We start from the raw sequence: 27418 nt of genomic DNA, 5'->3' as shown, positions 1-27418 counted from the left end.
AATGCTACTGAGAGACTTACAGCTCGAGATAACTAGTTTGAGAACGACTCGGTGCTTAATTTTTTTGCAGAACTTACCATCTAGGTCCTATTTAGTCTGTAATAAGCCTTTGACATGCAGCGCCTCATGCACCAGGCGTCGCTTTACCTTGAATCTATGACCTACCTCTCTCACTTCATGACAAGCTCCATTTCGTAACCAGTGATAAACTTATGGTGAACATATCTTATAAATTTATGATACTATATTTGATATTGTTGTCTCCATGGCATACCAACACGAAAATTCGTAGACATTACTTGAACTTTGTATTTAGCATTTTTATTCTAGGCATTTAAAACGATAGGGTGATTCACAAGAATATCGCGATGTTTTGACATATTGGGCTGCTTATTTATTGTAGTTAAACTTTAATCAATTTCAAAATTTACTATTCAAAAGATATACTTAATTATCTCGGGCTTATTAACTTTCGCAATTAAATAAATTAAAGACAAATAAAAGTCAGAGCGAACCATTTTAGTTAAATATTTAAAACTTCAATTTTCGTTATGTTTTAGTATTTATTTAATTTAAATACCATGCGGAGATGAGGTTGTTATATTATTTTAAGAATGTAAATATTAAACGCTTTTCCTAATAGTTTCGTGTTTATATGAAAATAAGTTTGTATGTTTGTTTACGAAGCTTTTCGCAAATAGAGGCCTTTAAATCTTCATTAATTAGTAAACAATGAATTAACAATTCTTGTTGGTTACTAAATTCTGATTGGCTGCTTTAGGGATTTAAATTCTTCCATTGGAAATTAAGCCCAACTGTTTATTCAAATTTTATTGACTTAAATAGAAACGTTATTATTTAATTCCTCGTGTTTTGAAAGGGGAACTTAAAATTATTTCTTCGCAACCTTTAACATTATGAATATAGAGATGATGATCATTTTATAATATTATGTAAATGCAATCTCGATCTGATGAGTTATTCTAGATTATTTCTACCTAAGCTATTAATTAATAATTAATATTTAACAGTTTTCTATATTGATATTGTATAATTTTCCCATTCAGGGTATATATATATAGTTATATATAGTTTTAAAAATTTAATTATATATCTAATAGAATAGAGATTTTCGCTGATTTTCGTAACCTCAACGGAAGATTACCAAGATTTAAGGCCCTCTGGAGGATTGAAGGCCTAAATTATGTATACGTATATATATAGGGTTCTGAACTACTAGTAGGCCTAGTAAATTATACCGAAGTTGTCATACGATACTTATAGTTTGTGGCAGAATTATGATCAGTGTGTTTGGAATTCAGCCACAAGAGTTCGCATTTCTTACGTAGCTCCTCAGTATACTGCCACCATTTTAAGGTATGACCTCGTAATATTGCCAAGTACTTATTTAAACCATTATTTTAGTAAAAATGTGTATAAACTCTGACCAAATCAGAGTTTATTTTTATTAGTTGAAAACTTCGGTTTAATTTACTTCTGCCTTTACTAACTACTAACTACAGCCGTTGCCTTGATCTACTTAAGAAAGTATAGCCTATTCGTAGAATTTACAAAATCCACCCGCACCTTAAGGACCAGTATTTAAGATAGATTAGGGGAAGCTATAGATGACATTTTTAGAACTTAATTTTTGTTTTTTGTTTTTATTTACCCTTTTGTGTTACGTAACGTTATGTTTATGGTATAACGGTTGGACGTCAATGACGATATGCTTCTACGCTTCGCGAAAGTTTGTAGGAAAATTCGTTTATTAACTCTCAAGAGAATGTTGTCTAATTTTCGAGCGACGATGAGCTTGATTCCAAAGTCTCGAACGAAAGTCTAAAGTATACAGTATATTATACTTGAAGAAGTTGATGATGCGTTTTCTTTTAGAAGACTTAGGCTTAGGAGTGTCACCATTTAAGGTTATTCTTTGCCAAGAAGGCTGATATGGTGGACGCCATTAATATGAAAGTAGTTGTAGATCGCGTCCTTTGGGCAGTGTTACACGCGTCTTCGAAGCAACTCTGTAGGCAACCGCTGACGTATCTTTCTTGAAAGTAAAACCCTCCGCAATGACTCATTCTGACGATTTCGGTGTCGATGGTCAGTGTACCGCTGTCCAAAGCGCAACCTCGAACCACCATTGACTCTCCCGTGTCCTCTGAAAGGCATTTAAGTATAGCTTTATTTTGAGAGTTAAATTTCCCTTAAAATGATTCGAGTAATCAAGTTCTTTTCGAGGCGATAATCAGACCAATAAAATCAGATAATAATAAAAATAACCAGTGGCCCGTATGGAAGGTATATATGGAAGCAGAACGTTTTTAATATGTTGAAGTGATGTATATATGGCCATCTGTTCACTTTATAGTCCAAGGTCCGCCATACTTGGCATGATTTCAGGTGTCATTTTTGATTCGAGACATCTGCTCATTCAGAACCGAGATTAAAGAAACCTGGGCTAGGTTTAAAACTATAGACTATTCCATTTATTACCAGGATGGAGGTCCTCCCTCTTAGGTTATTTTCCTCGCGTTGAGAGTCAACACCAGACTAGCTAGCTGACTCGCGCTGCCTCTAGCGGCGTTTCTTGGCACGAGGGAAATAACCCAAGAAAGTGACCTCCCCCGTCCCTATGGTGTAATTGCTCCTCTTCTGGAATTAATGAAATGGTCTATAGATAAAGTTGGGCGTAATATCGACAGATGGGGGGGGGGGGTAGAAATTAAACTTCTTGAACGAAAATAAAAGAACAAATGATCGTATAATTATCCCCCTTGAGTATTTTTGAAGATATAATAATCATTCTATACAAAACTGTAATTCAAGCACGTTCGACCTCGCTTTCTTGATAATTATATCTAAGGAGATGTACAATTAAGACTTGGTCGCGAACTTGAAACCGCAAAAACAATGACATCTGAAACCAGCAACATCACGAGGAGAGTTGATGGATTTTCACTCTTTGGTAAAACGACCTCGTCGTGAGTGATACTGGTTACAAGATACGCTGTATCCTCTTGGGGGTCATGGTTCACTATCGCCGGCCTGCCTTACCATAGATTCCGGATAGTTTGATGCAAGCTGTAGCCGGAAATAAACCGTTTCGCGTCTTTCTACCAGCCCAGCAAGGTGTCTCCAAAATATCGGTAGTGTAGTTGTTATGAAATGGATCTTCGCAAGCAAAATTGTCACCGTTAATTGAAACGCACTTAAAACAGTCGATGGCCCAGATGGCTTCTGTGTAGAGAAAGAAATAAATATCATGAATAATTAAACGATGTAAACAGGATTGTAGTTAGGCCTAGAGTTCTATTTACCTGGGATTAATATATTCAGTAATGAAATAATGAAATAGAAGGCACGTTTCGTGAAACCCATGTTCTCTGAAGTGATTTCCAATTCAATTTAAATCCAATCAATTAAATCTGATTAAATGTCAAGCTGATACTCTGCAAGATATAAAATTAAAAAAAAACGTTATACACGCGATGTTTTCAATTCGAAATACGTTTAAAATTATAGTCTCGTTCTCTAGTATCGTTTGCCCTTGGTTAATGACGTGCTTTACATAATTATTAGGGTCTCACGTTAAATTACTGTCCCTTTTCCGAGAAAGGTGAAGGGTATAGTGTATATTATTATTATTCCAAGTTTTAATGGAATTATTTCTTCATTAAAAATAAAAAAAGAGGTATTTGATTCGATTGGGGAAATAGGTGGTATATCAACAGTATATAATTTTCTTCATCTTCATTTTCAAATAATATTTTAAACCCTGATGGTTGTCTCTAACTTACTATTGAAAATTAAAGTCAATTCCGCTTTTCAAAGTGGTCATCATGCAACATAATACTTATATGGGGAACATACTATCTTGATTACATAAAATGTCTGAACCGAATATAGTTTACCCGCACCAAAAGAGAGTGCATGTGAATTGGGGTTATTTTGTCTTCTCTAAGTTAGGGAAGTGGGAAGAGGAATTCCCGGTGTCGCTTCTATTTATTTTTCTATTTTTTAAATTTTTATAGTTCTAGATTGTAATTTCTTATGCCGTATTTTGAGGATGAATTTGTAGACCAATGGCTTATTTAAGTTATTTTCGCTTCTCCCCAAAGATGTAGGTTGAATTTTCCATCTAAAATCCGAGTCTAGTCTAGACAAATCATGTTTTAAACATTAATATTCTCAATTTAGTTGTGGGAGATACCACTACAGTGTAGAGGATTATTTCCATCCTAAAATGACTAAATCGTCCTGAATAATATATGATCAATCAAAAACCGAAATATAATCCTCTCTTTATGGTGGAGGGAATATTATAACCAGAAAAATCATTAAGTTCTTGGAAGTAAGAACGTTATTCCTAAACAAAGCTGGTTTTCTATGTTTTTGGCCGCCATTTTAAAAGATGGCCGCGAATTATAAAAATATTTCTTGATGAGTATTTGCTACGTAAGAGTAACGTCCCTGCAAATTTTCAGCTTCCTGAGTTAAGCGGTTTAGACTGTACGTTGATTTTCAGTGGACTATATTAGATTGTTGGTGTGCAGCGGGTGAAACACTTCTACAGGGGCTCATAGAAAAAGCATGTAGTTTTGTTCAGCCTAAATGTTGGCTTTCCATAACATAGCATTTTTCAAAATACATTTAACCCAAATATAATTTAACACCGATATATTTATTAAAAATTAGTTTATAAATATTTCCATGAGAAATAATAATAATAAAATGTATTGGGTATAATCACGGGACGGCTCCGGTGTTTTGGGAAAAGAATACTAAAAATTAACGACTTTTTAGAAGGCAAAATTCGGAAGACGAGAGAGAACGTAGCGCGTAAATGGCTTAGTAATAAAATCCTCTGGGATCCAAGCTATTATATTACTAGGCCTAGCTAGTTCGACAGAGTATATTTCTAGCGTGTGGTGGGGATTGAACACGGATCATAATAATGTATAATGTGATTCTACTGTAACTTAGATGAGATCAGAGTGAAGTAAAATAGTGAGAAAAAAGAATGTAAGCCACGTTTTCCTATATTTGCATGGTAACCATGACAACGAAAAATGGCCGGAAATGAGGGGGAAACACGCGATGGACGGTGCTAAAAGGTGAAGGAACCAAACTAGGGGGAAACGTCTCATACAGGCATATGTGTGTTGTGACCATTCTGCAGTCAGCCTAGGGTATACCCCACCCTGACTGGTTGACCGCGGATTATATGCCTTTGTTTCTCGCTCTTTTAATTTGCTGCTCTTAAAATTCAATTAATCTTCATAAAGACTCTTACCGGAAAGGGGACATATTTGCCAAATGAAACCGCCACTATGCTATGTACACATCCTAAGTCTATAATTTGAGCTCTTGTAGGTCTAGGTACAATAGGAATTTGTTAAGCCTAATTTCAAAATGTAATTTATTGCAATTTGAAGATTCAAGCCTAAATTCATACGAAATCATAAGCCTAATTCAAGATGTTATTCTTTGAATTTTGTTAAGCCTAATATTAGTGATCAATTCGAGGTCTATTTAATGGAGTTTTGTTAAGCCTAAATTGAGGTCTATTTAATGGAGTTTTGTTAAGCCTAAATTGAGGTCTATTTCATGGAGTTTTGTTAAGCCTAAATTGAGGTCTATTTCATGGAGTTTTGTTAAGCCTAAATTGAGGTCTATTTCATGGAGTTTTGTTAAGCCTAAATTGAGGTCTATTTCATGGAGTTTTGTTAAGCCTAAATTGAGGTCTATTTCATGGAGTTTTGTTAAGCCTAAATTGAGGTCTATTTCATGGAGTTTTGTTAAGCCTAAATCAAGATCTAATTCTAAACGTAATTTTAGGAATAACAAATCAATCATTGACGGGCGTAAATTTACTTTGTTGATAAACACTGATTAAAACAGCGTGCTAAAAGGAAGCGTTTATTATTTAATTTAATTAAAACAACCTTCATACATTCACTGTTTGTAATTAAAAATATATCTTTGGTTAAAATCTTAATTTTGCCCCAAACCAGAAAATTTGAAAACACTTTCTTTTAATTTAAAGAGGTTTGGGACATAAAATGTGGAATTTCCTCTCTAGATTTAAATAATGGTGGACGGATTTAATTGTCTCTAATAAAGGAAATCCCGGCCTCAAGATTACGAATTCTGCACGAGTCGATTGGAAGAGACAATTTTTCTCTTTTCACCTTTTAGTTTCTCTCCCATTTCTCTCTCTCTCCCTCCCCCGTCCGTTTCCCGCTTAATCTCGAATCCCAGAACTCTTGTTGGAAGTTTCCGATTCATTAATACGTTATAGTTGTCGCGAGAAACAATCTAAATTAATCCTTTTGATAAAATTCATTAACTGTCGCGAAATTTAAAAGCTTCATTGATTTTGTTCCCCCTCTTTTTTTTTTCTTAGCTATTTGAACTTAAATTAATCTAGGCAAATCTTCTTAATTGGTGCATCTATTTAGTTTCTTTTTTTGTGGGGGGGGGGGGGGATTGAGATACAGATGGAAGTTCAAAGAAGTTAGCATTGCACTATAATAATAGACGATTTTAAAAAATGGCGTTTCATGAACTTTGAACCTAATTGGGTTTTCATAAATAAAATAAAAATCTCTAAAGTTTATTAAAGAAAACCATTTAATAATTAAATAACCTCAGAATCGTAACGGGAGAATGGTTTTAAGAATCGTTAGTTTTAATAGGAAAAAGATATATTTTGCCTAAATTTCAACCGGCTTAGGAAAATACTATACCGTAATTTAGGCTAAAAATATAAAGTTTTTATCACGGTACGTCGCGCGGTGCTATTAAATCTTAACATCACATCTGCTTATGACGTTGGTTTTGGTGTTAGGGGGCATTATTTTTGATTACTGTGGGACCCAGGAAACGTCAACCACCACTAAGTTAAAGTGTACAATCCTGTCTTTACTACTACTTGGGTTACCCAGCTAAACGCCTCATTAGCGGCGCTGAATACCGCCTCCTCAAATTAGGATTTAGGAGAAAACGGAGTTGGTCATATCGTTTCGTCCTTCCCATTTATCCAACGTATAAAACGTGTATCTTCTAACTATTGTAGAGTCCTAAACTTAAAACTATATGAAAATCATTTTTAATGTTTTTCGACTTTATAAATGGCTTCTATTATTTTTCTTATTGCCGAAAGGAAACGATAAAATGAACTTTGAATGTTATTAACTTAGAGAAAAGAGAACCATAAATATTTTTCCGTTTTATTTTAAAGTCGTACTTAAATCCGCAAAAACTTAATATATTATTTTAATTGATTAGCAAAATTTCCCAAATTAAAATTCATTTCTTTCCCTCGTTCATTAAAGTTAAATAAATTAACAGTAATTGTTTGAGCATTTAAATATCCCTTGGGTTTAAACCTAAAAGGTTTATTTGAAAATAGATTTGGAGAAATAGCGGGAACTTTCTGAAAACGGCGCTAAACCCAAGGCTTTTCCCGCCCCCGCGTTTCCTTTATAATAACAGTTTTATATTATCAGAAAAATATCGAAAAACAATAACTACTGATTTAAAATGTTGATGACATTCTGCTTTCTTCCCTTCCATGGTATCGTGCATGTATTTTAGTTAAATTCTTCTAGATAATCATGCGCAAAGCAGTTTATTACAAATTCCCCAGCTGACTTGGCGCGAAAAACCGCCTGGGTGTATAGTTTTTTTTCCCCCAATCGCGTGACCCCTTCCTTAAGTTCTTGTTGAGGTACACAGTTAGGCTTAGCGCTTGACTGGCTTTTTAACTGTAGCTATTTCGTCTACAAACAAAACCTTAAGTTAAATCATTTCTTTCAACAAAGCAACTTTAAAACATTTTTATCGACCACGCCACTTCATGTTTATAGAATGTAATAATGTTATAAAGTTTCATGTTTTACTACAAAAACTCGCGTGCGATTTTTCGATTAGAAAAACCGATTATATCGATTAAAGGGGGTCGGGGTAAAGATTGGAATGAGGGAGGGGGGTTGGAATTTTCATTGTAGACTTTTAAAGTATATGATCGATACACGTGATATGATAGAAGAGGTTAACATTCTTGCTGATTGAAGAATCGCGTTTACCAAAGTGCATATAGGCTAAAAATATGTTCTAATTTTGAAAACCTGGTATTTTCTGATTAGATATTATTGGAAAGTAGGAAAGACGTAAAGAGTATCTTTAATAGGTTATTATAATGATCAATAATGGGGGAAGATTGGTAGGCCTTTCTTTAATACAAGTTTAATGTTATTTATAGACTAAAACCGCAATTCATATAGTTTTCGTCTAACCAAGGCTTACTAAGTTATTAACTTTCTCAACTTTTTAAGCCTTGGTTACGTGAAGAAGTTAGTTATATTGGTTGCTAAGGGACTCTCATCAGCCTATAAAACTTTGAAGAAGGTCTTGGTGAGAGTGTTAAGGTAAGCCTTGGATACTTGCTTCATCCAGGTTTGAAAAAAGAAAAAAAAAACAAAAAAAAAACAACTGTCTCGTAAATCTTAGTTTTCTTTATAATCTACCAAATTTGTTTTGGTCGATGTTTTATAACCAGGTAAAGCTTGACATGTACTGAAGTAAACAAAAATCTAAAGAGTAGTTACTTTCGTGTAAGCTTATATATACCCCTTTAGAACATTGGACTTTATGACTGCGTCATAAAAATGAAGAGATGGTGGGCCTAATCCAAAGTTTCTTGGATAATTTTTGTTAGTCTGCCAGTGTCATACTCTCTCGGCACCTTTTGAAGACTAAGAAAAATTCCTTTTCTTCTTTTTTCTTTATGCAAGAAATATATGGCTGTTTACTTTAGTATCTGTAACGGTCTGTACCCTGTGATAATAATAAGGGAAATATAGTAGCAAGTTCCCCAGTGACGGACAACGACTCGCTGTATAAGTGCTTAAGTATATAAACCCAAACATCAGGCTTTAAGCTGTTCAGACTTAGGTTCTATGGGCAAATATGACTTGCTCAATGAGAAAACTGTATAAGGATACTTGGAGGTACAGTACAGGTTAATATCGCGCACTTAAAAGGCTTATCACTTAAGCCTAATTCCCACATTACTCAACTAAGCCTAAATAACGATAGATCCGTTCGACTGTTACCAACAAGCATATTACTTAAAGCTAAGCCTAATTAACAGTGGACCTTTTAGGCTGTTACCAATAAGCATTACCTAAGCCTAACTACAATTTATTATAAATCTGTTTCCAATTGAAAACACATCACCCAACTAAGCCTTATTCCCAGTAGACCAGTTAGCAACAAGCGTTACCCAAAGCTAAGCCTAAATTTTAATTTATAAAACGGTTACCAATCGTAAATTTTTAAAAACAATAAAACTGAGATTCGCAATCTCCTCCAGGGATATTTTATTTAAAATTTGTTTTCACTTTTCGCCAGTCATATATTTGGATTTGAAATCAAATATTTAAAAAACGCAAAAGAAATTTATTAATATAAAAGAAAGTATTTGTTCAATTCCTCCTGGACCGAATTGAAAGAGTAAAATAGTAATGAAAAGTGTATCTTGAAAATGAAATGAGAGTTTGTTAGATTTCCTTCTTTCTTTTTCGAGAGCCCCCTTCTTATATAACTCTTTCTCTCTGTCTTTCCTTCTCGAAGTCGTGTCGGATTTGGTTCCCGGTTTTCCATTACATCCTAAAATAAAGTCGCCCCCGCGTAGATTCAATAAGATTCACGTCTTCCAGCTAATCCTGACGTTGAGATGGGACCACTACACGCGCGGTAGTCAGCGCCACTCGATTGGAAACGATAACCGTAGAAGGATAACTACCTTTCATTTCGTTTCCCAAGAGATATAAAACAAAACCATTGGATTGGCACTATCCTTTCCCTTACACAATGTTAAACTCAATAGGAAAAATAACACGCGGTGCCTATAGACCATTCCATTAATTCCAGCAGAGAAGAAATTACAACACAGTTGAGGGGGAGAAACCCTTCTTGGGTTAATTTCCCTCGCGCCAAGAAGCAGCTGCATGCACCGCTAGAGGCAGTGCGAGTTTGCTAGCCTCCCGCCTGTAGTGAAGGCCTACCTCTTGGTGCGAGTTAAATAACCTAAGAGGTTTCTCTGCACGTTGTTAATGGAATTGTCTATTCCTTATTCCTTAAATCGTAAAGAGACATTTGGCCTCGATTCCTTCATTTGTTTTATGAATTTGGCGGCCAATCTATTCGATCTATTTGTTTATACTATGACTAGAGACTTCTGTAAACATTGGTATGACGTTATACGATTACCATTGATACATGTTGAATTTGTTCATTTCCCCGAGGAATATTGAACTAAATCTAACCTTGAAAATACATATTTTAATATTTTGTGACAGTGGGAATTCATACGGTTAATAGGAGTCATTGTGTATCTAGGTGGACTTGCTTTGAGGGAGGAGCTAGACTAATCACGTGATCAACCTTTAAAGAGTTAGAGAACCTTCAAACGGTGGAAGGAATATTAATTTTTTTTTCTCTCTCTATTTTTTAGAATCTAGATCATCCTAGGACACGCGGGATATAGTTTCCGACAATTTTTAATTCATTCCGTGTTTGCAATAAGGTATATGATATCCGTACGCGTTTGAATTGGGGAATCTTTGGTGCAAACTTCGAGTGATCTGAGATTTTGGGTGTGGTTGTTTATAAGGTTTATTAAGGGAAGCGGCCTGATCAAAGGCTAAAGCTCCGGAAAGACTATATCATATTCATACAGCGTTGTCTTTGTACATCTTGTTTTTCTTTGTTTTTTGGGGGGGGGGGTAGTAAGCGACACGCCTACGCTAAAATATCTAGTGTTTTTCTTTAAATTTTAAATGGATCTTTTCTTCCAAAGTCCTATATTACAACGCGACTCTTTTTTGTTTATTTTTAAGTAAACACATTTACTTTTAAGGTATCACTTTCAAATAATGACAAAATGTCTCTCCTTTCAATCTCAAAGTGCATTGTTGTCAGACCTTCAATCAATTTGTCAAGTACTGATTCAAACTGAACTCTACTAGCCTTTCTCTCTGCAGTTTTGGTTTGGAAATACCTCCCCCCCCCGTTTGTGAAAAGAAAACCACCACCACTGACGCTTACAATATCTTGATTTTTTTCATGACCCCTATAATGTGTAGCGTGTTTGAAATTCTAAAGTTTTTGAAAATGAAAAACAGCCATTGTAAGTATAACCCCACGAGGTCTTCTCCGAAGGTTACTACAGTGACCACGTGTTCACTGGTTACTACTAGAGGCATAGCGTGTAAAATACCTAAGCCTATATTGTGCAAAGGAAACGAGTTAAGGTTTTAGGCCAATTTCCTTTTCATCTCTTACTTCAATTTCCGAATCTGTTTGTTAACTTATTTAAAATAACGCTAGAGCAAGTTACGCGATTACAGAATGCAAGACTGAAACAAAACCAAAATTATTTCCATATTGTTTCATTTACGGTGGAGAGATCAATATGCAATTAGCTCTTCCAGACACTCTCCAAAATATTTCATACATACATTCATTCATTCATGCATTAAGTTTTAGGAACTCTGATTAGAAAAAAAAAATGGTGGAAATTATCAAAAAGTTTGTTAATTAAGATCTTCTTTTGCTCCGTCAAGTTGATAAAGAATTTAGCCTAATGTTACAGGCGAATAAAATGCCAATATTGTGTGTTTTTCGCTTGCACCCTCAAGTTGATTCTACTGATAAAGGATTTAGCCTAAATTTAAAATTATATGCAAATTGAATAAAATGCCAATATTGTGGACTTAATTTCGCTTCATCAAATCGAATCGAAATCGCATCTCTTTGACAAAAAAAAATATTAATTCCATTCCTTTTAACCTTTAATAATTCAAGCGTAAGGTAAAACGTTCATGAATGGTTTAGCATTTTAAAGTATCATTAGGCTTAGCAAAAGAAACTAAAAAAGAAATCTAAGGAGATCGACAAAATTCCTTTGATTGAAAAAAAAAAAAAAAATAAAAAACCCACCCACCACACACCTGCATTCGGAAATTTTTACACCAAACTTTATCGGGGGCAAAGTACTACTTATTCAGATAGTTGCTACCACAAATTTAACACTAGGGGTTGAAGGGTAAAACCCCATGGGGTTATTTTCCAAGAATGGTCAAAGATGTACAATCAACAACCAGTACCAGTTATCTTCTAAGCGTGACATCCCCCAATGATAAGCCTTTTAATCTTGATCTTGAAAAGAATCATTTTGGCCCTACCCACGTTTTTACCCAAGAGTGAGAAAAACTGGGTACCCATTGGCATAAGGCCCGTAATATCGTCATATCTACACTTAGGGCATTGGAGCACAGTTCAACCAGTCCTCGCTGGTACAACGAAAAAGTGCGCCAACGAAAAAGAAACTTTTAAAAATTAGGACTTTAAAGACTGATAAAAGACCAGGACGTTCCCCAGTGAAGCCTAACTGCAATGCCAGGAGCTTCAGCCTATCAGTGGACCCAAAATGTATTTTAGATAAGCGTAAGTTGATTTATGCATGATTAATTATTTTCTCTATATTATAATCTGTATCAAGAGGTAAAATTAAATGGATACTCTGTATATATATATATATATATATATATATATCCCTTTAGTTTTACCTACTAAAGTCCAACTTGGATTACAATCTTTAATCCAAGTTGGCCATGATCTACCGGGGGAAAATATTCGTGATCTCGCGCCATTTTCTTGGCGGGAAAATATTCCTGAGCTCGCGCCATTTTCTTGGCGGGAAAATATTCCTGAGCTCGCGCCATTTTTTTGGCGGGAAAATATAAGTGAGCTTGCGCCATTTTCTTGGCGGGAAAATATTCGTGAGCTGGCGCCATTTTTGTGGAGGGAAAATAAGCGCGTGCCGTTTTGAAACCCTTTATATTTTCTCGCTGACTTGGCTAACCATGATCAAAGAAGGCTAGCGGTGTTAAGCCTAACCCGGACTATACTACTTGCATAACAAAGCGAAAGAAGTTCTTTATTCTTTCGCGTCCTTTCCACGCGATTAAATGGGACGCTAAGCATTTATTAGTGTACGTGGTTATCTTTCGTCCGTTAGTGCTAACAGTCCGAAAGAAATTCCTTATGTGGAATGAACTATGATCGTGTTTAATGGTTAAAGGTTATGTAATTAAGGTTAGCTTGGAACGGAGAGGGATGGTGTAGGAACCGGGGTTCATTTAGTTCCAAACCTAAGATGTTCTCACAAATAGACCATTTCGATGTAACTAAAAGGGAAAGACACTGGGGTAAAACTTAGCCTTCCATCTCGCTTTTTGGCGCCTGCGCTGTAGTCTTTTTGTATCATGAGAGTGAGCAGAGACGGCAATGTATCAGCCCCCTTGTACGTCCCGATATTGAGGCTCGACCACCCCCTTTTTTGTGTCGAAAAGATCTATTCGGTTGGGGAGGAGTTAAGATTACTTAGTTAATTTAAACTAGTGTTGTAAATTTTCCGGAAAAATAAAACGCGGAAAATTTTCCGGAAACTTTTCCGGAAAATTTTCCGCGATGAGGAAAATTTTCCGCTAATCGGAAAAATATAAAACTAGCCATTAAGTGAGCTTTGAGTCAATTTATCAAACTTTTGAAGATATTTCGATAGCTTCTTCAGTTTTGTTGTCCTGAGTTCGAAATTAATATAATAGATACATTTTAAAATAGAAACTGCAGCCTTTTTATATAATTGAATTACGAATTTGACTAATTACACCTCGCTGACTTACCAAATGTAGTTGCATATCATGAGATGACTCATTTTTCGTGCAGTTAATTTTAAAACTTTTCAATACAGATAGGGAACACTTTTTGCGCATACCAGATGAAAAGTGGCGTTTCATCCACGTTGCGTTATTTGCATAACATTGTTTACAATATATACATTCTCCAGTTATTTTGCCATCTTTAGTAGATTTATTAAAGTACCGCCAAATATTAGTGGTTGATTTTTCCATAATTTGTGACTTTAAACAGGGTTAACAAACAATTTTTCCCCCTCCGAATTCACCGAAAACAAAATAATGAATGTTTTGAAAAGAAAGGCAATTGAAAAATTTTAAAGTTTTAACATTATAATTGAGAAACCGGTAGCGGAAAAATACGGAAAATTTTCCGGAAAAATATAGCTCGGTCATTTTCCGGAAAATTTTCCGAGCGGAAAATTTTCCGCGGAAAATTTTCCGACTTACAACCCTAATTTAAACGGTCATACTGCTGGGTTGAATGCTGAAGGAAAGCTAAAACCCACCAATATGGCTGCCAGAACTGTGGTGATATTTAGGGAGGGTTTGACCAACTACTCAGCCAACTGAAAGGTGTCTATTATTACTGCTGAGAAAAATAGAAAATCCCCAATCTTTTAAAAGCCTTTTCTCAAATTATTTTCTTATTATTTATTCTCTCCAACTCCCGAGAATTTCTTTGTAAGAAGAAAAGACGGGGGTATTGTCGGGGGAGAGAGAGAGGAACTTGTGAGATTTTAAGAAAATAATAAAGAGGTACTGTAGCAATTTATTTACAGCCAAAAAAAGGCATGTACTGGAAGAGAGAGAGAGAGAGAGAGAGAGAGAGAGAGAGAGAGAGAGAGAGAGAGAGAGAGAGAGGGGGGGCTTTCGAACGCAAAATCATTTTGATCTCTTTTTTTTTTTTTTTCTTCTTCGTAAGCTTCTACCTATGTTGAAACTTGAAAGCCTTCCTTTTTTAGTCAAAAATATAAAGGGGGTAGGGTAGGGTTGCCTTGGAGAATGACTGAAAGGATTATATCTGTTATTTTGAGAATCTAAATTCATTATTAACTTGACTAAGATGGTAGACCTAATGGGGGGATGCAGGCATTGTTGTAAAAGTAAAGGGAAAAAATTTTGCGCGAAAAAACTGTCCAATATTGGAATAATGTCACGCTTATTAGCAGCACCTGCTGTGCGTTTGCCAAGTGTATATATAGGCAGTGTGTATTATGCACTAAAGGGGCAAGAGAAATTTCCTCCCCATTTCTTAACTTTAACCGCGCTTCAGTGTTGCCAGTAATTTGCGAGAGCGTCTCCTGCCGGTTTAGAACTGAACTATCACGGAATCGAATAGAATACTACAAATTTTTCAGTCTGTTTTAAATAGCGGTTGTTGAATTGATTACACTTGCAAATGACTTGTCAACACATGTCTCCACATTATCAATACTTTTAGTGATAACATTTTCTTTAAATATCTAATCTTAAATATTTTGTCATTAACTACTATCTAAAACTAAAAGACAACCCTGAACATTTCAAAAAGAACCTCGGTAGTGGATTTATTTATTTATTTATTTATGGAACACTGTTCGTGAAGCCAGCAGAGTGGCTTGTGTACGAACATCGGATACAAAGAGAGGTGTGAAAAACAGAGTAACTATTGAATACAGGGCTAAGAAACAGTGTAGTATAATGAGTAAGATTAAGTTGACTAACAGCATAAAAAATTAGATTAAGTTGACAAACAGTTTAAAAATTAGATTAAGTTAACTAACAGTTTAAAAAAATTAGATTAAGTTGACTAACAGTTAAGATCATTTGTCTTAACTCATACTCCAAAGATAGTATAATAAACGCTAAGAATTAGCTCTCCAAATTATAAGCTTCTGTATTTAGCAAATGCCAACTGTAGGTGAGAAAAAGAGGCTTGGATATAAAAGCTAATAGTACAAGCCCGGTTTCAACTATATAGCTTTTCGTCCGACCTGAAACAAAATATGTTGACATCGTTGTCATGGTTACAACTACTTTTTTTTTCTTCTTCTTTCTCCCTTCAATTTGGCATGTGCCTAATTTACGCGTTGTAATATCAGGTTATAAAATTATTTAAACTAAAATAATAACACGTGTTTACTTTACAGAACAAAGAGTAGGCAAAATTAAACTGTCTATTTTATCAAAGGGTTTACTCATAATCCCCTCTAGAATATTGAATTAAGGCAATATTCCCAAACTGAGAATTAATGAACTACACATTTAGCTCTTTTTTGGGGTTTGCATTCAGTAATTATCATCGCGGATTCTTTATTTGTTTTGCTTGCAATATTTGCACGTTACCCTTCGATGGGACAACGAAACAAGTTCAATATTCTTGAAAGTAAAGATTAAATTCTATAGTGTAACATCTTTAAATGTTGAGCAAAAGTTGGTGTAACTTTCTTATAATGTCGTTGTTAAGATCAAAGACAACTGAGGGTATAACTTTACTTACCCATTCGGGACATCCTTAATTTCGCGAATTAGTAGTAGGTTTTAACGATTCCAGAATTGGTTGTTAGTTAACTGGACTTGTTTCGACTGTATTAATTCGAGTTAGAGACTTGTAAAACAAGCGGCGATCGCTCTGTCCCGACTATCAGTAATCATCGCACTGAAATGTCCCGCTCGGCGTGAGACTCTGGCGACTGTACTACACCACCACCTTCTTTTTGTCTATTAAAGTATACGGTACGCGAGTTAAGGTCTTCTCCGCTCCACTCTCGTATTATTGTGTTGGAGAAGTAGAAGCCTAGATACTTGGAAAAGGAAAATCGATCTTTACTCAGCACGATATTATTCTCGCGAATCGCAATTTTCCCAGAGACATCTATGCAGGCAAGCTCTACTCTAGGGGTTTATTGGGTGCAATGGCCCGGCCGCCCGATGGGTGTTGGACTGTGACACAGTGACAGTGAACCCCAGTATGGTGTCAAGTTACTTGAAATTTACGCGGGTAAAAAGCTTCATTTTGTAACAAATGATTGGGGGTTTTTGTGGCACTAATTATTATAGTTGATTGCTTGGATGTTTTTTTCTCTTATTGCGAAAGTTTTTGAAATTGAAAAGTTCAACCTAAATTTATATGATTAGGTCCATCTATAAATTAGGACCTCTTGCAAACAGTTTGCTTATTTTTGGGACCTTGTTTAAAAACCCAACAAGTAGAGGTATCACATATTCAAAAGGATTTCTTTTAATCTCTTTGTAAACCCAAAGTTCTGACGCGTCTGGAAAAATGAGAATAGGGGAAGGGCGTGAGAGAATAGCGATTTTGTAATTAGTGGTATTGTATGCGCTTCATGTGTTTTTAAAAGTCCGCTGTCAGTTCTGAAACTTTATTTAGATTGGATTTTTAGGCGAGATAAAAGAAAGAAGCCTGTGAAACTTTAGAGACATTCCATTTTTAACCAAGTTGAGAGAGAAACTGTTAAGAATAAAATGTATCAGTAAAACCCCAATTTAAGTATGATAAAATCAAAGTTTTGTAATATCTTTGATGGGAGGGGGAGAGAAACTCGGGAGATTGAAAAACGGAGAAGAAACATTTGGCGGGAAACTCTCCCTTCTTTATCTTTTTCAACCTCTTTGGCTTCGACTCAAGGCCTCTCAAAGCACAAACGCAGTAAATACGAAGTTAACCGTCATTCGAATCTACGCATTAAGTTATCGATGAAAATTTTGAACGTATTGGATCTTCTATGAATAATTTAAATGGGTGTTTTTTTGATAAGATAACGCGTAGCGAAAGTCATAATGCGGCTTTAATATTTTAATTGAGCCCATAAAGGGCGGCGTAGCCCCCAAAAAGGTGAATTCACCTGCCGCGAGATTTGTAAGCCTAGGAAAAAAGGGGGGTGCGATTTTTCCGGCTTCTTTCCGTTCCAACTTGGTTCCCAGTAGTGGGGACTGTTAGGGTGGTGCAATAACTGCCCCGCGACCCCCTTCTACATGTTTTTTATGTCAAAGGGGTAAGAAATTATCAGTTTATCTTATCTATTGCATTATTTAGAGTTGCTTTTATCTTTAAATTATTAGAATATTGGCTTTGAATCGATAGAATGTGGGTATCTTTTACGTTCTGTCTAGATTTTGTTAGGCCTAACGATTGTCTAAGCCTCGGTAAGAGGACCTTGGCGCCCAATTTCTCAAATAAGCGGGAAAGATCTATTACGCGACTTTAAATTTATCGAATTAAATAAATTTTTAGTTTCCTCAGATAAGTTAATTTATTGAAAGGTTAAAATTATAGAAATTTATGTCGATGTATGGTTAAAATGGATGTTAATAGTCTTAAGGTAGTTAAGTATCTTGAATTAATGGTTAGTGGAACTGATACTGAAACCATAAGTTAATAACTTATTGTAGATAAGTTATAAACTTATGCGGAAACTAATTCTATATCACTAATCGCTAAATTAAATGTTTAATTGTTTAAGCGTAGTATTAAGGCTAAATTATGTTCAGGACGCTCACATTGAAGATATATTGTCATAAAATTCAACTAGACAAACTGTAACTTTCAGTTTTCCATGTATAGTGTCAGGATCCTCCTACATAAATCATACATGTATGGTGGCAAAACATGCTTGTTATCTAAGTTGACCAAACCTACCATTATCGCGTTAGTACTTATATACAGACTTGGCTTGGAGATAAAATAGTTCTTTTTAGAATTTCAAAGTTTCTTATTTCATTAATCTGTGCAATACCCCAGGGGCATGACTATAATAGAAGGAAAAGCATTAATTGTAGGGCTTCGTTTTCTACCCTTTGTAATGTTGTACAAATTTTCCAGGCTGCGAATTGTCTATTCAGGCAGCTTCAGTTTTGTTTAATAGACCTTCAGCAGGTATGGCTGTTTATTTATATACTTTCTGTTAGGATTTTGCCCAAAAAACTTGTATTGAAAACAGTGTTGCTTTTTAAGCTCTCTGTCCCACGTTACGTTGGGAGAAGATGATGAGGCTGATGAATCCTTTGGCCGTTTCTTCTCTGGCGGTCATTTCTCAATAATTTACGAGAAACCACCACAAATAAGATGGAAGACTAAAAATAAAGAATTTGCGTGTTTTCCGTTTGACCTCTTCTTTGTTCCCCTCCCCCTTTATTTTTCATCCTTGCCCATTTAAGAACTTTTTTAGTTTTTTTATTTCGCGTTTATTTTTCAATTTAATACACGTTCCTGTTCGACGGAACTTTATTTGAAGAATACAATACAATATAGTTTTTGGTTTTTTCAATTAAGAGTTATCGACTACCGAGAAATTACATTATTTATTAGTCAAACCGTCTTTAGGAGACATAGAGCCCATATCAGTGACTGTTCGAGGAAATTTGAACAAAACTTGTGGTTTTTAAACTATTTCCGTGGCTTTTGCGCGTTAGTGAATTTTTGAGAAACATTTCTTTGTAACACAACACAACAACAACAACAACCAAAAAAAAAAAAAAACGATTAACGAAAAGTGTTACTTACTATACATACAAACTAAACATTTAGAGTGCAAATGAAATAATTATAAGAATTTATACATCAAAAATATATAAATGTAAGAAGTGTAAGAGGTGTATGAAGCTGTTTAACTAGTTTTTTTGTTTTACTAAACTTGTTTTTTTATCATGTTTTAATTAATAGTGCACAATGTCTCATCAAAATGAAATTGGAAAAACTACCATCTAACTTCATCAGAGATTTCCAGATTTGGTTCAGAGAAAGGCTGGAAGGAAGTGGAAATGATGGAACCTACGCCAACCTCATCCTTTCCGTTTTGACCGTCAATCCTGATTTCATTGAGGATGGGCAAGATGCGTTGGATGTAAGAAACACTTTAACTACCTGGTCACCTGGTCACCAAAAAGATCAAGGGTAGGGTTTTAACCAACTTTTTTCTTTTCTAACTCTTGCAGGGAAGTAACAACTCGCGCGACGTTGCGAACCAAGCGGCTCCTAACCCAAATTGGAAAAACAGCAAAAACTTCATTGATCAAAAAAGACTCGAGATTGAACGCGCAATAGTCATTGTCGAAGAGAAACTTAGAATGAAAGGGGACGGATCGGGGGGAGGAGGACCTAGAGGAGGGAGAGGGATAAGACCAAACAATATGGACCATCAACCTGTTAATGATAAGAGTTACATGGACATGGTTCCGGATGAATTTAAAAATAATATCGCTATAAAATGCATCAAAGCTGCTGCTGAGCAAGACATGGGGATTGAAGATCTACTAAATGAAATTTGCATACAGATGAAGAACTCCAAAGCTGATTCGGGTAAAGAGCGTTTGATATCATTCTTAATGAGTTTAAGGTCCCTGAAACCCTTAGAACTGTACCATTAATCCAATTCAATGTGATTTCTTTCACAGAGTCTCCTTTAGTGGAAGGGAATATTTGTTTTCACTTACCCTCGAGTCATTCATCCAGTGATGTTGATGATGAAGTGGATCTGGATGACGCTACCTTACCTTCCTTAAACGCTGGTAGTGACGCAACCCCACCAGCGTCCGAGGGAAAAGATTTTGTTGATTCCATTAAGCAAGATGGTAGTCAGTCCTCTGATGACGAAAGTGGTCATTCTGACAACAAACAACCATCCGCCTTCTCTCCATGTTTGAAGAATGACGAGTCGAGGAATTATTCGAGTTTTTTCGCAAACAAAGCTTCAGACGCTTGTTCGTTTGCCAAGTATATTCTTCCATTATTGGCTGTCGCGAATGAAGAACCCGTTAGAAACTTGGAAGGTCAAGCTTTTGGGAATGAAGAATTATCTTTACGCAATTCGAAACTGGATGTTATTTTATCCGAGAAAGTTTCGACGGATTCGGATTATCCTGGAAAAATTGAGAAATTTGTGGATAATCCTATTACCACTTTGGAAAAACTTCACGAGAGTTACCTTAATGACGAACTTCGTTGGATTGACCCGTTTTCTTCAACCTTGCAATTTTATTCGAATAAATTTACTCTCGGAGCCATAGATAATCTTCAACAAGCTGGAAATGATGACGAGAAGACGGAGGTTCCGTCTGATGACGAGCAACCTATTGGGGACTCCGCGTGTCCCAAAGAATCTTTGACTAAACCAACAACCGAGGAAGAAGTTTCGACTGAAGAAAGTAGCTCCAAATCGACTCCAATTTCTTCTCCAACTGACTCTGACGAAACCTCCGATGCTGACGAAGTTGCTGGACTCTTTCATTTGCCGATGGAGGAATTCATGGAAATAATGGCGAATGAAACGAACCAGACTGACTTGGCGGACGACTCTAGCGGGGCCGCCAAAGAAGAATGTCAACACGGACTAGGCAATCCTATTTCTCAATATTGGATAGGGGCCGCGGGATCCTTGCTGCCCGCTCCTTTGTTTCAAGATGGATTTCAGAAAACGGCTAGTTGGGTTTCAAAACAAAATTCGCGAAACTCGCTGAAATACCAGGGTCTTAACCACGATGAAGATAGCTCATTTATGCCTTACGTCCCTCAACCTAAAGGGTTTGGCTCTTTCTTTGGCTTGGAAAATTTTACCAATCGAGCGCCGAAATTTGAAACTGTAGTCGCTACCGAAGATCCGACCAAATGCGAAGATCTCTTGCATTCCGAGGCGACGCACTTTGCCCCTATTAAGCCAAAGTCATCCAGAGATTCGGATGGAAATATAGATACGAAAGCTTGCATCACGGCCCTGGAACAGTCGGCCACCAATATCAAAGCTAAGAAGAAAGTTGTTGATGGCACTCAAACTCGGACGCCAGCCATTGCTAGAGAGAACTTGCTGTCCTCGCCATTATCAGTCTTGGAAATCGAACGCTCCAACTTGATGGATACCCAACTCAAAGAAGAATTAAAAGAGATACAGTCTGGCTATAAGTCCGAAACAACTGTGGATCGCGAAACGACAGTCGAAGAACAAACGACTTACAGTTTCCCTGGATATCGGAATAATTTGGAACCTTTGGATACTATCACCGAACTCGAAGTTGGAGCTTGCGCCATTGCTGAAAAAGAAGAAAATCTTAATTCTTTCCAGAGGGATACCAGAATCTGGGGTTCCGGATATATTAACAGCGCTGACACTGGTAATGTCAAGGGTGCTTCGTCGCCCGACTGGAGAAATAAAAAGGATCTCACGATTGTTTCAGCTTCAGCCTTTGGAATAAACGTCAATTTCCGTCAACCTTCTTGGAGTACGTCAGACGATACTGAGGAAACGGACTTCAACAATGCGACTGCTTTTAACGAGGGCTTTATCCCGAAAAACGAATTGCTTATTAGCCCTGAAGTTGATGCTGAAACGAAAGATGGAAATAACAATGACACCGTGGTGGCTGAAGAGAAAGTTGAAGATAAGGTAAGAATTATTTGAATGTCCCGGAGTTTCTTGAAGAATGAAAGGTTTCAATTTGTTTATTGTTTTAACAGGTTGAGGAAACCAATCAAAATACAACTAGCTTTGACGATGAGGAAGTTTTTGAGATATTAAGGATCCCGGCGGATCTTCCTGCTGAACTGGAGGGGTATAGTGATGGTTCCGCGGAACTAACCTTGGACTATACAGTTGATAACGAGGTTAGTTTTCGTCGTTACCTACGAGATCGTATAATTTGGTTGAATTAAGTTGGGTTAGATCTTCCTGTGTAAAAAGAATTAATTTGCGAAAGAAAATAAAAAGCGATTTTTGTTTTCTAACAATAGCTTCCCGCTATTCCCACAAACAATGCGTTATACTCTTCCGAACTTGAGGATGAATGGCATCGATTAAGCCAACCTTTTGACATACAAGTTCCACGCAAATCAGCTCACTTTAAGCTCGGTAAGACTCGAGTGACTCGTCTTTGTGTGTGTGTGTCTCGTTTGGCTAAATTAAACACCAAACTAACGGGTATATTGGGCGTTTGTATTCGCGCGTTGAAGGAGACGATTGGCACTCTCCACATCGACGTCCTTGCAGTTTTTATTTGGAAGGAAATTGCCGTCGTAGTGATTGTAAATTTTCTCACGATTTGTCGACCATCACTTGTCGTTTCTGGGAAGAAGGCTCTTGCTTCAAAGGCGTCACTTGTCCCTTTTTGCACGGCTATTCCAGCCATCAAGATCGTCTCTCCCCGTTGTCATTTTCCCCTCCCATTTCGGAAGAAATCCTTTCTAGATCCAAAGTACTCTCCTCACCCTTACCCCCAAAATGGAATTTTAAGCTGGAATCAGAGAAGGATTTTCCATCTCTTTCCGCTTCATCTCTCAAAGTATGAATACATCCGTTTGTACTTTCATTAAATTAATCCCCCAGTCAAAGTTCGTACCAACCTGGAAAACTTGAAATAGAAATAGAAATAGACACGATTCCAGAGTTTGTACTAACCTTTACGCCCCCATCCTTTGTTGTTGGTTGTTAAAATGTAGTCTTAACGGGGTGCTCCTAATTATTATATAATAATAGGAGACGGAACTACACTCTAATTCTTTGCCTTTGAATTCTACCACCGATGACTTTAATAAAATCAGTAAAAGAAATGGTGGTGGTGGTCAAACTCGTAAAGACGGTGGTGGTGGTGGTGGTGGTGGTGGATTTGGACGTATTATTCGACCCAAAAAATCAAAGAAATCATTTTCGAATCAACTCCCAATCTCTTCGTCGAGAAACGAAGCTAAACAACAAGAGAATTTAGGCAAGAAAAACGTCGTCTCCGTTACTTTTAATACGGATAATAATTCTCACAAAATTTGAGTCTTATTAATTATTAAAAAGAATAATTAAGGTCGTTTTTATTTTGTCTAACCCCCTCTCTCACTCTCTCTCTCTGTATCGTTTTGGTAACGGTGGAATTTTTATTAGAAATTATTATTAGGAAGCTTTAAAAGTTAAAACATTACATTACGTAATTCTCCCGCTGTAGGTTGAGAATTTGTAAACTATAAATTTTTAATTTTCAGGTATAATACGCTAAGTCAAATTTTATTTAAATAATTTAGCTTAATTTTGAAAAAAGAAGAGACACTTCACTCACACGAGGATGGTAGTTAAGTTTATATACTCTTTTTAATTTATTTTTTACTCCCAAAAGAGTGAACTTTGATTTAAATACCTCGTTGCTCGCTTGCTTTTGATGGTAAACCCCCCGTAGTTAATGAAAGTTTACGCCAACAATTTATTATTATTATTATTAGTGTTGCGTAATTTACTTTTAAATACTTTAAATTAATGGGTTTATAAATTCAATTTAGTTTAATTTAATTTAATTTAATTTAGGTAAAGATTAATTAAATAAAAAAGGGGGTGAAAGTAAGTTAAGGGGTGTACCCTTACGCGTGCGCGTTGCAAATTTTCTCAAAAGTCTCGTTCTACTTCTTCTACTATTAAAGTCTTTAAAAACAAAAAATATAAAATTAAGAAAAACAAACAAACCAAAAAACAAAAAAATAAATCAAAAACAAATTAACATTTTTCTCTCCCGTCTCCCCCCCCCCCTTCCCCTTCATTCCCCCCCCCAAATGATCACATGATCTTTAATCCTCTTTGTCTCTCGATTTTGAATTGTTCGTCTTAAGAAACCACTTTGGGTGGCGCCACCCTCGGAATTGAATTGAATTGAATGGAGCAAATTAATTTAATTAATGGATTCGTTTTAGTTAAATTAACCTGGCCCAAATATTAATAGATGAAAAAAAAAACCAAACAAACAAACAAACGCTAGTAGGAATTAACGAGCCTGTTTAAAGAAACATTTTGGCAGCTCAGTTGAAATTGTTAAATCACTCGGAGCGGAGTTTGCTCTGAATGAACACAGAACTTGTACGTATAGGGAATGTCAAAACACGTCGTCGTCGAAAGCAACATTTTTTTGGGATCATGTTTAGGTTGCTATTTTGACTGAAACAAAATTGAAGTGGTAAAATCCGCCCGCCCTTTGAACCCCTAAAAATTCCTCAGCGCAGCGCCGACTTTAGTTTTGAATAAGTAATTTTAATTTTTACTTCATTTCAAAGAAAGGCTCTTTAGAAATTTAGACACAAAGATTTTTTTGGTGACTCCAAAAAATTACTATTTTACATATAAATTAATGCGATATGGTAATTTTTACGGAGATAATTTTGGATTATTTCCGAGAATAAATTGTCCCTTATAAATGGGGGAAAAAAGATGGCTTCTCCCCCCCCCCCCCAAAAAAACGACGAAAAAGTTGGAAACATTTCTTCAACCGAGGCTTAAATTTACCTACTTTTTCGAAAAACTTCGTTGGTGAAGTAATATAAATCATGATCCCAAAGTTCTCTCTTAAATATCCGTAAAGAAGTAAACAAACAAACATAAAAGAAAACTCAAATAATTTCAGCTTTACAACAAACAATAACGGAACGGTACAAAATTTAGTTAACCCTCAGGCTTCTACTTAAGTTTAAAATTTTACGTCAAACTGTTGAAAAACCATTATGTTACCGCTTATAGCAGTTAAAATCATGTTTAAATCTAGTCACTCTAGAGGCATTCAAATTGAAAGAAAAACTTACTATGTTTGTTAAACGAGTTAACGCAAAATTTTCAATTAGCCTTATTCCTGATCAGCGCCACCTACCCATAGCGGAGACTTTGAGAACTACTGTAAGCGGCAAGCCAATCAGATGTCGCTAAAATCTGGTGACGTCACTAATTGGCACTCTCGGGTCTTACCAAAAATGACGTCACCATATTTTAGCGACATCTGATTGGCTTGCCGCTTACAGTAGTTCTCAAAGTCACCGCTATGGGTAGATGGCGCTGATCAGGAATAAGGCTAATTTTCTCCCCCCCCAAAAAAACAAAAAACTAAACTAAATATCTTTTGTGTTACGTAAAATTCTTCTTGGCTAATACGTGTTTGCCCGTTTTATGAAGAAAGGACTCCAGTTTATATATATATTTTAAATTAGGTCTAAAATTTGTTTTGATAGGACTATTTTGAAATTAATATTTTTAATTAGGAAATTAAAAAGAAATTATTAAATTTCTGTTGAACAAAAGTAAGATTTTTCAGAACAATATTTCTTTTTAAAAAAAAAATAAATTAGGATTTAATAATTATATTTCTCAGGGTAGATCTGAACGTTTTAAATACTATATTTGTTTGGTATTGAATTAGAACGCAAAAAATATGTCGCGTGGTTCGTAACAAACTCATTAATAATATTATATAACAAAGCCTTTGATGTTACCGCGCTATTTTTCGGGCCCGGTAAACAAATGAAATAATATCATTGATTTGTTTTGTGTAAAGGGAAAAGGTAAGGTAAGAAAAGAAAAGAAAAGAAAAAAAAAAGGAAATGGGTTATAAGGAGATGTGTGTCTGTGATAGGGTCATTGCGCAGGAAAAATTTTACCCACGCAATAAGAATGTTCAGGAATAAAGAGAGAACTTTAAGAAAAAAAAAATTGTGATCAGTTTCGTTCTACAGACAAACTTTGCTACAGAACCTGGAAAGTTACATGGGAAAAGGCTTACGGCTAGAACAGTTTGCCTTTATCGTTAACAAGTAGGCTTAACTGAGTGTTCTTTATACATAGTTTGGACACTAGGAGGATTGATACCGTTTACACCAGGAGACCAGGCTACTTTGTACTAGTGATGCCGCGAATATTGATTTTGCCGAATACCGAATACCGAATATTCGGCCATGCTCTCGGCCGAAGCACCGAATATTCGGGCGTGAGATATGTGCAACTCGCGCGAAACCCTTTATGAGCTGTAACCCGTTCCGCGAAATACGTACATCCCCCGCACGGACCGCAATGGGACAGGTTTCATCATGGAAGAAGAAGGGTATGGAATGGTGAGGTTAATAGGCAGACGGCTACGCGAAATGTAGGGTCACGTGGGAAAACTCTCCTCTCCTCTCGGCCAGGGCCGGAAATAAGCACAGGACACTGGACATTGTCCAATAAAATTTTTAAATGTCCCATAATTTTTTCAAAAACTAAGGGGGTCACTGGACATTTTGACCAATAAATTTTCCCAAGTTTTGATACCTTGACTATGATGATCCGACACTATTTTTGCACACTCTAGTGGACAATGTCCTATAAATTTCCTAGTCAAACAGGGGGTCACTGGACACATGTCCTATAAGAAATTTTTCTTATTTCCGGCCCTGCTCTCGGCACTAGCTGTAACGCGATTACTGCTCTGCGCAATATTGGCGCGCAAGCAGAGAGAGGGATACACTGTTTAGACATGGAAGAACTCGCGTAGTTCTTCCATGGTTTAGATCCGCTCTCTACCGCCTCTGCTACAGCGCGCCTGCGCGGAAGCTTTCAACGTTGGTGATAAACTCGGGAAGGAGGGAATGAAAAGGGGGAAGTTACGATTTTTCAACGCGCTCTCTTTAACACTATAGGACCCGTCTATAGCGTCTTTAGGTTTTTGGTACATTTGCGAGTAGATCGTGTCACTATATGCTTTCTTTTATTCATCACAACTTACCACTGGTAGATTATAAATACTAAAGTAAAAATTGTTATTGAAATAAATAATTTTTGAGTAATTTTTCCGTGTTTTTCCTTCATGATTGGAGATTCGGTATTCGGCCGAATATTACGAAATATTCGGCCGAATACCGAATACGAAAAAAATGGCCGAATAGG

The 27418-nt window shown here is 36.2% G+C and overlaps 2 protein-coding genes across 4 annotated transcripts; one reads left to right on the top strand and one right to left on the bottom strand.

The window, feature by feature from the left end:
• Window positions 1-299: 299 nt before the first annotated feature.
• LOC149717729 (uncharacterized) lies at window positions 300-16549 on the bottom strand. 2 transcript variants are annotated; one of them, XM_089840621.1, is made up of 4 exons: window positions 16261-16549; window positions 3327-3458; window positions 3064-3246; window positions 300-2167 (listed from the first exon to the last, which is right to left on the bottom strand). In XM_089840621.1, the coding sequence occupies exons 2-4, from the start codon at window positions 3385-3387 to the stop codon at window positions 1917-1919; spliced, it is 495 nt and encodes a 164-aa protein (XP_089696747.1). In that variant the 5' UTR covers window positions 3388-3458; window positions 16261-16549; the 3' UTR covers window positions 300-1916. The 2 variants fall into 2 exon arrangements, with proteins under 2 accessions (XP_089696747.1, XP_089696748.1); XM_089840622.1 differs by lacking the exon at window positions 16261-16549 and adding an exon at window positions 7546-7693.
• LOC149717728 (uncharacterized) lies at window positions 12385-26209 on the top strand. Of its 2 annotated transcripts, XM_089840615.1 has the most exons (11): window positions 17455-17776; window positions 18604-18657; window positions 18736-19357; window positions 19444-19624; window positions 19716-20079; window positions 20175-21884; window positions 21948-22156; window positions 22228-22374; window positions 22501-22618; window positions 22720-23048; window positions 23243-26209. In XM_089840615.1, the coding sequence occupies exons 4-11, from the start codon at window positions 19463-19465 to the stop codon at window positions 23528-23530; spliced, it is 3327 nt and encodes a 1108-aa protein (XP_089696741.1). In that variant the 5' UTR covers window positions 17455-17776; window positions 18604-18657; window positions 18736-19357; window positions 19444-19462; the 3' UTR covers window positions 23531-26209. The 2 variants fall into 2 exon arrangements, with proteins under 2 accessions (XP_089696742.1, XP_089696741.1); XM_089840616.1 differs by lacking the exons at window positions 17455-17776; window positions 18604-18657; window positions 18736-19357 and adding an exon at window positions 12385-12525.
• The last annotated feature ends 1209 nt before the right edge of the window (window positions 26210-27418 follow it).

This window comes from Phalangium opilio, unplaced genomic scaffold (genome assembly GCF_054372755.1).
Source record: "Phalangium opilio isolate 3A_F unplaced genomic scaffold, DU_Popi_V2 ptg000003l_1, whole genome shotgun sequence".
Classification (NCBI taxonomy): domain Eukaryota; kingdom Metazoa; phylum Arthropoda; class Arachnida; order Opiliones; family Phalangiidae; genus Phalangium; species Phalangium opilio.
This window is presented reverse-complemented; position numbering and strand designations above follow the sequence as displayed.